This window comes from Hyla sarda, chromosome 3 (assembly GCF_029499605.1).
Source record: "Hyla sarda isolate aHylSar1 chromosome 3, aHylSar1.hap1, whole genome shotgun sequence".
NCBI lineage: Eukaryota > Metazoa > Chordata > Amphibia > Anura > Hylidae > Hyla > Hyla sarda.
Window position 1 is genome coordinate 27,098,778 of NC_079191.1, and position 13,433 is coordinate 27,112,210.

The 13,433-nt window shown below is 45.7% G+C and overlaps 1 protein-coding gene across 2 annotated transcripts in view; it reads right to left on the reverse strand.

Annotated features, from left to right (window-relative positions):
• The window catches only part of MMUT (methylmalonyl-CoA mutase), an 85,812-nt gene that overhangs the window by 15,127 nt on the left and 57,252 nt on the right, over positions 1-13,433 (reverse strand). For both annotated transcript variants that reach the window (XM_056563946.1, XM_056563947.1), the window contains exons 10-11: positions 8,677-8,808; positions 5,630-5,777 (exon numbers count right to left, since the gene is read on the reverse strand). In XM_056563946.1, coding sequence (XP_056419921.1) covers positions 5,630-5,777; positions 8,677-8,808 — 280 coding nt within the window. The remainder of the gene's footprint in view (positions 1-5,629; positions 5,778-8,676; positions 8,809-13,433) is intronic.

A 13,433-nucleotide genomic window follows, 5' to 3' on the forward strand; every position in this document is an offset into this window, starting at 1 on the left:
GTTGGGAAACACTGCATTATATGGTCAGCAGGATTGGCAGATGGTGCAAAACTACAACTCCCAGCATGCCCGGACAGCCGAAGATGTAGCTTTGTAACAGCTGGAGGCACCGGGGTTGGGAAACACTAATGTTGCCCAGTTGCCCATAGCAACCAATCAGATCGCTGCTTTCCTTTGTGAAAAGGCCTGTGAAAAATGAAAGAAGCGATCTGATTGGTTGCTATGGGCAACTCAGCCACTTTTCCTCTGGACAGGTTTTGATAAATCTCCCCCCATTAATGTATGGTGGCCATAGGCACTCTGAGGGAGATTTATCAAAACCTGTCCAGAGGAAAAGTGGCTGAGTTGCCCATAGCAACCAATCAGATCACTGCTTTCATTTTTCACAGGCCTTTTCACAAATGAAAGCAGCGATCTGATTGGTTGCTATGGGCAACTGGTCAACTTTTCCTCTGGACAGGTTTTGATAAATCTCCCCCCTATATGTTTACATTGAGGAATTCATAAGGAATTTACTTGTGTAATTCCGCGCCAGTATAGCGCTCTAATTTCCTCTTAAATGAAAGTTCTATTGACTTTAATGGTCTTTCCGACTCTCTGTTCACACTGAGCAATTCCCACAGACAAAATCCTATGGATAATCGTATTCTGGCAGAAGACTAAACCTGTTCATGCTTCTGGCAGAATCCGCAGGCAGAAGCCCATCAAAGTCAATAGGACTTTATTTGGAGCAGAATTTTCTAAAGGATAATGGAGGGCCAGCCTTTGGCGGTTGTATTACGATTGCTGCTCCTCCACATTTCCTCTTCACATTTCTCATCGAATCATATCAACTGGCTCCAGAAAGTTAAACAGATTTGTAAATTACTTCTATTCAAAAATCTTAATCCTTCCAGTACTTATCAGCTGCTGAAGTGGAGTTGTTCTTTTCTGCCTGACCACAGTGCTCTCTGCTGACACCTCTGTCTGTCTCAGGAACTGTCCAGAGTAGGAGCAAATCCCCATAGCAAACCTCTCCTGCCTGGACAGTTCCTGAGACAGACAGAGGTGTCAGCAGAGAGCACTGTGGTCAGGCAAAAAAGAACAACTCAACTTCAGCAGCTGATAAGTACTGGAAGGATTAATATTTTTTTAATTGAAGTAATTTACAAATCTTGAAGGAAAACATAATGGTTCTCAAGGACTCATTTGGTGGTGTGGGTGGAGTAGATAATATAAGGGTGTATATGTGAGTAGTAGACTACAAGGATATAGCCTGAAAAATGCCCAAAAGTTAATAAATAGCAGAAATTTACAGTTTTAAAATAGCTAGTTTACTGAGTAAATAGTTCATAAAACATCAAAGTGGATGCCGGCAATCTACTTCAAAACATGAAACATAAAATAGTTAGAATAATGCAATAAAATAAACTAGTAAAACACTGTCCACAGATAGCTTCCAATTTGTGTTAAAGGGATACTCTGCCCCTAGACATCTTATCCCCTATCCAAAGGATAGGGGAGAAGATGTCAGATCGCCGGGGTCCCGCTGCTGGGGACCCCGGGGATCGCTGCTGCAGCACCCCGCTATCATTAATGCGCAGAGCGAGATCGCTCTGCACGTAATGACGGGCAATACAGGGGCCGGAGCATCGTTACGTCACGGCTCCGCCCCTCGTGATGTCACGGCCCGCGCCCGTCAATACAAGTCTATGGGACCGTCACGCCCCCTGCCTTAGACTTGCATTAAAGGGAACGGGCCGTGATGTCATGAGGGGCGGAGCCATGACATCACGCTGCTCCGGCCCCTGTATCGCCCGTCATTACGCACAGAGCGAACCCGCTCTGTGCAGTAATGATGGCGGGGTGCCGCAGCGGCAATCCCCGGGGTCCTCAGCAGCGGGACCGCGGCGATCTAACATCTTATCCCCTATCCTTTGGATAGGGGATAAGATGCCAGGGGCGGAGTACCCCTTTAAAAAATATAAACAAATACAGAGGGGAGGGCTCAACCTAATTAACAAATACTACGGGTGCTGCTAATCAGTAATTTATAGTAACAATCTAAACCAACAGCAGTGACTACTGCAAGAAGCGCACACCAATATGAAAAATATTATACTTTATTAATTATATACCCCCTATGATGAAGGGGGGTGTGGGATGATGAAGGGGGGGTGTGGGATGATAACAGGGGGATGATGACAGGCGGTGATGATGAAGGGGGGGGTGTGGGATGATGACAGGGGGATGATGACAGGTGGTGATGATGAAGGGGGATGATGACAGGGTAATGATGAAGGGGGGGGTGGGTGATGATGACAGGGTCTGGATGATGACATGGAGGGATGATGTATTTCCCACCCTAGGTTTATAGTCGAGTCAATAACTTTTCCTGGGTTTTAGGGGTGAAATTAGGGGCCTCGGCTTATATTCAGGTCGGCTTATACTCGAGTATATACGGTAGTTTAATGAGTAAATAGTTCATAAAACATCAAAGTGGATGCCGGCAATCCACTTCAAAACATGAAACAAAATTGTTGGAATAATGCAATAAAATAAACTAGTAAACACTGTCCACAGATAGCTTCCAATTTGTGTTAAAAAATAGTCACAGCTGCCAAAAGACGATGGTGCATGAAGAAATAGAAAAAGGTAGTAGTGTGTGTGAAGTAAATGAAGCGCTGGAGCAGGGGAGTCTGCTGTTAGACAAGCCCTGTTAGCGAGCGGTGTCTTGGCGTGTAGGATACTTGGCTGATTCGGTCCTCGTGGAGACGTGCGCACATCAATGATGCGCTGAGTATGCTGTGAGTCTTTTGGCAGCCTGGGCTCTTCCTCAGTGATGTGTGCGCACACACCACTGAGGAAGAGCCCAAGCGGCTCGAAACGCGTCTGTGGTTGACCTGTACCCACACCACACTTCCAGTCAGATATCCTAAAGAACCTGCCAAAAGACTCACAGCATACTCAGCGCATCATTGATGTGCGCACGTCTCCACGAGGACCGAATCAGCCAAGTATCCTACACGCCAAGACACCGCTCACTAACAGGGCTTGTCTGTTTAACAGCGAACTCCCCTGCTTGAAGCTAGAGCACCGGCACGATCTGCTGACATCCGAAGCTTGAGGACGTCCCGTGCCTGGAACCAAGGGTGGGTGAGTGAATTTGGTTTGATTTCTGCCGACCGCCGAGTCGCGCTACAGTGTCTCACTCACCAACATCACAGCAATTGTATAACATTTACATGTTTATGGATTTATAAAATACAGGGACCAGACATTCAGCGCATTAGCACTTATCCAATGTGCAGAACATTAGCACAGCAGGAGTGGGACAATTCTTGAGGTGCTCCAGCGCTTCATTTACTTCACACAGACTACTACCTTTTTCTATTTCTTCATGCACCATTGTCTTTTGGCAGCTGTGACTATTTTTTAACACAAATTGGAAGCTATCTGTGGACAGTGTTTACTAGTTTATTTTATTGCATCATTCCAACAATTTTGTTTCATGTTTTGAAGTGGATTGCCGGCATCCACTTTGATGTTTTATGAACTATTTACTCATTAAACTACCGTATATACTCGAGTATAAGCCGACCTGAATATAAGCCGAGGCCCCTAATTTCACCCCTAAAACCCAGGAAAAGTTATTGACTCGACTATAAACCTAGGGTGGGAAATACATCATCCCTCCATGTCATCATCCAGACCCTGTCATCATCACCCACCCCCCCCTTCATCATTACCCTGTCATCATCCCCCTTCATCATCACCACCTGTCATCATCCCCCTGTCATCATCCCACACCCCCCCTTCATCATCACCGCCTGTCATCATCCCCCTGTTATCATCCCACACCCCCCCTTCATCATCCCACACCCCCCTTCATCATCACCGCCTGTCATCATCCCCCTGTTATCATCCCACACCACCCCTTCATCATCACCGCCTGTCATCATCCCACCCCCCCTTCATCATAACCGCCTGTCATCATCCCCCTGTCATCCTCCCACACCCCCCCCCCTTCATCATCACCGCCTGTTGGGAGTTGTAGTTTTTAAACCTTGGGAGGTCCGCAGGTTGAAGACCGGGAGGCCCTCTTTTCCGCTCTGGGCCGGCCCCGGACTAGTGACGTTGCCTTGACGACGACGCACAGGGACGTTGATGCGCAGGGACGAAGCGAAGAAGAGGGCCTACCGGTGAAGATGGACAGCCCTGAACGACTAACCCTCCCCACCGGACGGTCCCTGCAGCATAATGTCCCGGACCAGCTCACCCTTCCTTCCCACCGAGGGGAGGGGAGTAGAAAGCTAAAAGGGGGGGGGGGGTCTGGATGATGACGAAGGCCGCAGTGGTCTTCAACCTGCGGACCTCCAGGGGTTTCAAAACTACAACTCCCAGCATGCCCGGACGTTGTAGTTTTGCAACATCTGGAGGTCCGCAGGTTTAAGACCACTGAGAAGGGACTGACAGGCGGAGAGTTCACTCGAGTATAAGCCGAGGGGGGGGGGGTTTGCTTTCAGCACAAAAAATCGTGCTGAAAAACTCGGCTTATACTCGAGTATATAGGGTAGCTATTTTAAAACTGTAAATTTCTGCTATTTATTTACTTTTGGGCATTTTTCAGGCTATACCCTTTTAGTCCAATACTCACATATACACCCTTATATTATCTACTCCCCCCACACCACCAAATGAGTCCTTACGAAAACATGGCTACATATTTCTACTTTTTCACAATCTGACTAATTCATTACATTTTCCACCATGTTTTTTAGCATCCGTATTCCCCCTGTGATTCATTCATAAAAAATAAAAAAAAAGGTTAAAAAAATATACAAAATAAAACTTTTTTTGTTTGGTCATTTGGGTTCAAAATGCGCCAAAAGCTCAGAAATAGAGATGAGCGAACTTACAGTAAATTCGATTTGTCACGAGTAGAGATGAGCGAACTTACAGTAAATTCGATTCGTCACGAGTAGAGATGAGCGAACTTACAGTAAATTCGATTCGTCACGAACTTCTCGGCTCGGCAGTTGATGGCTTTTCCTGCATAAATTAGTTCAGCTTTCAGGTGCTCTGGTGGGCTGGAAAAGGTGGATACAGTCCTAGGAGACTCTTTCCTACTAATGTATCCACCTTTTCCAGCCCACCGGAGCACCTGAAGGCTGAACTAATTTATGCAGGATAAGTCATCAACTGCCGAGCCGAGAAGTTCGTGACGAATCGAATTTACTGTAAGTTCGCTCATCTCTACTCAGAAAATCATGTTCAAGAATATGAAAACTCAATTGAAATTTGATTTAGATATTAAAAAACAAACAAACAAAAAAAAAAACAACTAAAACAAACCCGTAACTAGTAAAAAAGGATAAATGCTGCATCCTCCCAGCTTCCTGCCCCCCCCAATGCTGCCCTGCAACCTGAAGGTAAACTGCCTAAAGCAGTGTTCTCCAACCAGGGTGCCTCCAGCTGTTGCAAAACTACAACTCCCAGCATGCCCGGACAGCCAAAGGCTGTCCGGGCATGCTGGGAATTGTAGTTTTGCAACAGCTGGAGGCACCCTGCTGGGAAACACTGGCATACAGAATGCAATAAGAGGAGCAGACCGAGCTTGTGCAATGGGTATATAGAACTAATAGATAACCTGGAAAAGGGGTCCGATGTCCACATCAAAGCCAAGGTCTGCGAACCCCGTGGCGATAACTTTTGCCCCTCTATCATGGCCGTCTTGACCCATTTTGGCGACCAGCAGACGAGGTCTCCGTCCTTCTCTCTCCATGAAACTCTGGACTCTGCAATAAATGATACATGAAGAAAAAGACGTTTTAACTTTTTATAAATTTTCAGCAGTATTACAAGGCCCCGTCAGTAACATTAGGCGCTGACTAATATACATAATACCCTGTTCCCCCTCCGTCAAGACCCTAGTTGCACACCTTATGTGCTGCCAAAAACTTAAAGAGCTAAATGAAATTTAAATGTAAACAACTGAATGAAAAGATCAGTAAGTTAAAGGGGTTATCCAGGAAAAAAAAACTATTTTATGTATCAACTGACTCCAGAAACAGATTTGTAAATTACTTCTATAAAAAAAAAAAATCTTAATCCTTTCGGTACTTATGAGCTGCTGAAGTTGAGTTGTTCTTTTCTGTCTAAGTGCTCTCTGATGACACGTGTCTCGGAAGCTGTCCAGAGTAGAAGCAAATCCCTCTTCTACTCTGTGCAGTTCCCGAGACAAGCAGAGATGTCAGCAGAGAGCACTGTTGCCAGACAGAAAAGAACAACTCAACTTCAGCAGCTGAAAATTGGAAGGATTAAGACTTTTTTTTATAGAAGTAATTTACAAATCTGTTTAACTTTCCGGAGCCAGTGGATATATATAAGTTTTTTCCTGGAATACTTTTTAGGGGCTGTGTACTACAGAGGAAATGTTTATCTTTTTGGATTTATCTGATGTCACGACCACAGTGCTCTCTGCTGAGCTCTGCTGTCCATTTTTGGAACTGTTCAGAGCAGGAGAAAATACCCATAGCAAACATATGCAGCTCTGGACAGTTCCTAAAATGGACAGCAGAGGCCAGCAGAGAGCACTGTGGTCGTGACATCAGATAAATCCAAAAGGAAAAGCATTTCCTCTGTAGTATACAGACCCTAAAAAGTATTGGAAGGATTAAGATTTTTTAATAGAAGTAATTTACAAATCTGTTTAACTTTCTGGCACCAGTTGATTTAAAAAAATAAAAATAAATAATAATTTTTCCATGGAAGTACCCCTTTAAATAAGACTTGCCATCCTCTACAAACCTCTTCTCCTCCCTCCCTTCTTTCATTCCCTCACTCCTTAGGTTCCCTCCCTACCTCCTTGGTTATCATCGCCATTCTGAGCTGTCCACGACAACCTATTCAATCATCAAACATGTGAGGATACTCGCTTCTTTTCTACTACCCCTTGACGCACTTATCAAAAAGAAAAATTGAGATTGCGGTAGACACACCATGGTCATTAATGGTATTGAAACTTAAAGGGTTACTCCGCCGGAAAAAAAAATCTTATCTCCTATCCTTTGGATAAGGAATAAGATGTCAGATCACAGGGGTCCCAACGCTGTGGAACCATGTGATCTTCGGCACGGCACCGTAGTCATCCGTATACAGAGCGAACTACACTCCGTGCCGGATGACTGGCGGCTACAGCTGACATGCCCTCTCAATTCATGTCCATGGGAGTAACCGTTTTAGTAGCCGTCACTCCCATAGACATGAATGGATGGGGCATGGCGTGACCTCATGAACACGCAAGCTGCAAGCTTCCATATTCCAGACGCCTCTGGATAGGGGATAAGATGTTTTTCAGTGGAGTACCCCTTTAAGCTGCAGTAATATTACTATAAATATGTGTACCAAATAAGTGGCTATGTTTTGTTGTATTATACTGTTGACCAGTTCTTACACACACATATATATATATATCTATATATATATATATATATATATATATCTATATATATATATATATATATATATATATATACATATATATATATATATATATACACACACACACACACATTGACCCCCGACCTACGATGGCCCCGACATACAATCATTTCAACATACGATCACTCCCAGAGGCCATTGCATGTTGAAGGCAGCATCAACATACAATGCTTTTGTATGTCGGTGCCATCGCATAAACGGCTATCTGGCAGCACAGACTGCTTCAGCTGCCTCCGGATAGCCATTTACGGTGCCCCGTGTGGTCCGGTGATGGTCACTTACCTGTCCTCGGGGCTCCGGAGCGTCCTCTTCAGGATCCCCTGCATCGTCGGTGCTCTCCATCGTCGTCATCACGTCGCTGTGCACGCCGTCCCGTCATCCAATAGGAGCGGCGTGCGTAGTGATGTGATGGCAGCGACGGAGAGCGACGGTGTCGGGGAACCAGAGGCCTTGCTGGAGCATCGGGGACACGGCGACAGCGATGGAAGGCGACATCCAGGGCAGCGGTAACGAGCGGTGATGGTCCGGAGCGGCGGGGACAGGTGAGTATAACCTCCAATACCAGCGGTCTTCAACCTGCGGACCTCCAGATGTTGTAAAACTACAACTCCCAGCATGCCCGGACAGCCGTTGGCTGTCCGGGCATGCTGGGTGTTGTAGTTTTGCAACATCTGGAGGTCCGCAGGTTGTAGACCACTGTCCTATACTTTACATTGCACGGATCCCTCAACATACGATGGTTTCAACAAACGATGGTCCATTTGGAACGGATTACCATCGTATGTTGAGGGACCACTGTGTGTATATATATATATATATATATATATATATATATACACACACATACACACATATGAATAGATAGATATTGTATGCACTGTAAATCTGCTGTGTTGTTAAAAAATAAGATATTTTAAAACAAAACGCTGTCCTTCAGTATGTGATAAGGAGGAGACTCCTGTACAGAAAAGGAAGGAGGGCTCGGAATAATTTTAGGCATAGTGGCCAAAATGGAATCTGAAAGATTTCAGAAAGATTCTTCTACTTTTTCATTTTACTATCTGTATTTTAAAATAATCACCCAAAATTCTTAAAAAATATAAGGTTAACATAAAAAGTAATTTCGACAGTAAGGGACCACAATACATCATCCACCGACACATGAGCACATAATCCTATATCATCTGTATTTACCTCTTCAGAGTAAAGGCGATCTCTTCACTCTCCCCGTACTCCTGGCGATACGCCCCGCTCACCATTCTATCGCTGGCTTTGTGTTCACCGAAAACCTTCTTCATGGCATCAGTGATTTCTCCCACGGTGCATCTACAAGGAATTCAGACATAAGGAATGAGGGAATACTGAGCGAACCCCTTGTGACTGATCTGCCTAATAATTAGGGACCCTCAGCCATACATTGTACATTCCATCACTTTACTCAAGACAATTCTGGGAGGATAAATCTAAATATTTTCCCTATGTTTAGGGCCCAGTCCTGGTATCGACACAGACCAATATTTCAATTTGTGCATGAAGACAAAAAAATTACTTCTCATCTAAAAATACTGCCCACTATGTGTAAGAATATAGTGTAACACTACTATAATACTGCCTCCCATATACAAGAATATAACTACTATAATACTGCCTCCCATATACAAGAATATAAATACTATAATACTGCTCATATATACAAGAATATAACTACTATAATACTGCTCCTATATACAAGAATATAACTACTATAATACTGCCTCTATATACAAGAATATAACTACTATAATACTGCTCCTATATACAAGAATATAACTACTATAATACTGCTCCTATATACAAGAATATAACTACTATAATACTGCTCCTATATACAAGAATATAACTACTATAATACTGCTCCTATATACAATATAACTACTATAATACTGTCTCCTCTATACAAGAATATAACTACTATAATACTGCTCCCTATATACAAGAATATAACTACTATAATACTGCTCCTATATACAAGAATATAACTACTATAATACTGCCTCCTATATACAAGAATATAACTACTATAATACTGCTCCTATATACGAGAATATAACTACTATAATACTGTCTCCTCTGTACAAGAATATAACTACTATAATACTGCCTCCTATATACAGGAATATGACTACTATAATACTGCCTCCTATATACAAGAATATAACTACTATAATACTGGCTCCTATATACAGGAATAAAACTACTATAATACTGCCTCCTATATACAAGAATATAACTACTATAATACTGCCTCCTAGCTGAGAGGTTGTGTGTGTGTAGCTCTCCTGATGTCTGGAGAAAGCCCAGGGAGGGGCCACCCTGGGTGGGGAAGCTCCCCAAGCAAGGCCCAGGCTTCTCGGCCTATTCTGGGAATTAATCCCCAGACACCACAAACCATGGATGAAAATCCTAAAGTTTCTCTGGATGTAAGAAAGGTTCAGAATGTTGTCAGTTCTGGTGCAGCAAGAAGCACAGATGAAAAGAAAGTCTTGGAAGCTAAGAAGGAATCATCATCAAGTAAGGTAATGGCTGCAGGTAAAATCCACCCCTCCTGCAGTCAGACAGAGGAGAACATCCCTGGAGAAGCAGACCATGCAGGAGAATCTGCAGCAGCCTGTCCTGATACGTTCTGACCGCACAAGATACGGGAGCGGGAGCAGCGCAAAAGTTACAAGCACGCCAGATGAGACCAGAGGGAGTACACCAGGAAGGCTTCAGGGGGCCACAAGTGCGGTCACTGGGAAGAACCAGGGGCCCAGTCCCCAGTCTGGAGATTGTGACCCTGCAGCAGTGACCACAGCCGCACCGAGACAGATCCCACCTCAGAAGCAGAGTCCTGTGAGTACCCCACCAGCACGGCCCCCCAATACTCAGCGGGCGCCTGAACTGTGTTTGGCCGAGCAGATCCCAGCTCTGGTAAAGAGACTTGAGACTTTAAAAAAGACAAAGTTACAGCTGCAGAAACAAATTGAATGTATTTACAAGCTAAAGGCAGCAAACCCCAATAACCAGGCCGTCCATGATAAGAAGCTGAGCTCCCTCGCTGTGCAGCTCGCTGACACTGTGCAGGACATGGAGGATGTATTGGAGCGGATGGGACCAGTCGCTGAGACCTTCAGGAATCAGCAAAGATTTGAGGGATATAAGGAGAGACCAGCAACAAAGTCATCTACATCTACTGCTGAACCCAAGTCTACAACCTGTCCAGATGACATCCAGCAGTCCTGTGCAAGACAAGAGGACATCCAGCAGTCCTGTGCAAGACCACTCCTCAGACCAGCCAGCTTCCCTTTTGAAAAAGGGGATTTGTACAAGCAAGGGGGAACAAGCGTCCAGCAACATCAGAGACCTGCAGAGACTCCTCCAGAGGTACCACAAGTCCCAGCAGTCAGCACGGTGAAGCAGGACTATGGACACATACCTGAAGGTAACTCTGTAACAGTAGTGCAGTCACCACAAGCCCCTGGGGGCAGTAGAGAGCAGCAGGACTGTGGACTCTTACCTGAAGGCAGCAGTGCAGCAGAGAGTTCACAGGACATGGCTCTGCAGGGCTTGCTGGGCTCTGTAGTGCAGGATCATGCTGCCAGTGACTTCACTGATATGACTGTATGTGATATTACTGATAATGTGTCTGCAGAGGGGGGTGCTTCACAGTCTGTGTGGGATCTGGGGTCATCTCTGGGGTCAGGTCCACCATTGTTTCAGCCTTCAGAGGCTTGTGACCCCCAGAGTATAGAGGTTAATGGTGGGGAGGGGGCTGTACAGTCTGATGCACAACACTTCCCCCCCTTTAGTCACACAAGTGTCAGACCCCCCTAGTATGGCTTGTCAGCAGCCACCACAGCGCCCCCAAGTACAGCAGGAGGGTAGAAGTAGTGGCGCCTCCTCTGGTAATGCCTGGAGTCGTGGGTCACCATTCATGTCCAATGTAAACTATACGGGTCAGGCTTTCAAGAGGAGGAACGTGGTCAGGTTCAGACATAGAGGGGCCAAGGAGGAGCTGCCTGACAGGAGGTTTGTGGTCCGTGAACTTCTGTGCCACCAAATGGGCTTCCTGCCATCTAACATCCTGGCAGTGATAAACCTTCCTGACAGGCAGGGCTATGACGTCAGCTTCAAACTCATTTCCGACCTCGACCGCTTCTGGGCCCATGTCACCCGGGTGAGAGATGCTGATGGCTGGAATAAGTTCAGCTTTGTCCCCATCTCCAGACCGGACACAGCGAATGTCACCATTATATTCTGGAACGAGTCTGTCCCCCCCCAGGATATTGTTGTGTGGTTAAAAAGGCACTGTGACCTAATGTCAGACCTGACTAAGACCAGGGATGAGGACGGCATATGGACGGGCGGGTGGAAGGTCCTGGTAAAGTTACGGCAGATTAATAACATTACCCAACATCTGCCCAATTCATTTTTCATTGGTCGGGAAAAAGGGGTTTGTTTCTATGCAGGTCAGCCCAGAAAATGTTTCAAGTGTGGGAAGACCGGTCATATCGCGAGTGTCTGCACCCTGGTGAAGTGTAATTTATGTGGGGAGATCGGCCATGTCAGCGCCACCTGCCAGAACATCCGCTGCAACCTCTGTGGTAAGACCGGTCACTCCCACAGGGACTGTCCTGATGCCTGGCATAACATCTGTAAGGACTTCCCTGATGAGGACCTGCTGGAGGGGGCAGAGGACCTGGAGGGGGAGACATTGGTGTCAGGGTCAGCAGTGACACAACGCGAGCCTCAGCATAACACTAGGGGTGACAATATGGGTGACACTGTAGGTGACACTAGGGGTGACAATATGGGTGACAATATTGGTGACACAGTGCCCGACCAGTCCCAGCCAGGAGCCACTGAGGGGAACAGGGAGGTCACTGAGCAGGTTGTGGCCATGTCTTCTGCTCCAGCATCAATAAATCCGCAGAAGAGACGGAAAAAAGACAAAGCCAGCCGTAAGCCTGAGGAGGGATGGACCACTGTCCAAAAACCTTCCAAAAAGAAAGAAGACCCCGGGTCAGGTGTAATGACCATCACAAATAGGTACAGTGTGTTGTCAGAGTCAGACGCTGAGGAAGAGATGGAGAGGGAGCTAAAGAGAGTGATAGAGGAATTTAATGAAGACCAAGAGGGTGATCCCCCCACAAAAAGGAAACCCCCACGGGATAAACGTCTGTCCGAATCGGACATGGAAACAGGTGGTCAGCAGGAGGGCTCGGACTCAGATCTGTGATGATGGGGGTGACATCTCTGCTTCTTCTGCTTTCTTTTGTTATGATGGCCGACTTTACCCTTAAAGTGTTCTCCAGTAATGTGAACAGTGTCAGAGTGAGGAGGACCAGACACGTCGTATATGACCATCTAAAGTCTATTGATGCTGACATCTTCTTCTTACAGGAGACACGTTTAAATACTCAAGGACTGTTACGTGAGGCAGAGCGTGATTGGCGGTCTGGTCCATCCTTTTGGTCACTGGCTGTGGAACCAAGTGCCGGGGTCTCTATCCTCTTTACCACCAATGATGTAACTGTACATAGGCTGACAGAGGTATTGATGGGAAGGTGCCTAATGCTAGAAGTTACTATTCGGGGTAGAAGGCTCCGACTCATTAATATCTATGGTTCACAGACAGTGACTGAAAGGGTTAACCTTTATAATGAAGTGAAGCCATATCTCTTCACGTCTGTCCCTGTCATCTTGGCCGGAGATTTTAATGCCTCCAGAACAACTAGTGACAGAACATCTAATAGACCTCTAACACGAGACTCCAAGGTCTTAAACCAAATCATTCTACAGGCCGGGTTGTCAGATGTGTTTGTGCAGGGTGGTCGGAAGGCAAAGTTTACCTATTTTTGTGGTGGAAGAAGCAGTAGGATAGATTTGGCTCTGGTTAGTCCTACAGAGACGATTGGTGAGAAAGATGAGAA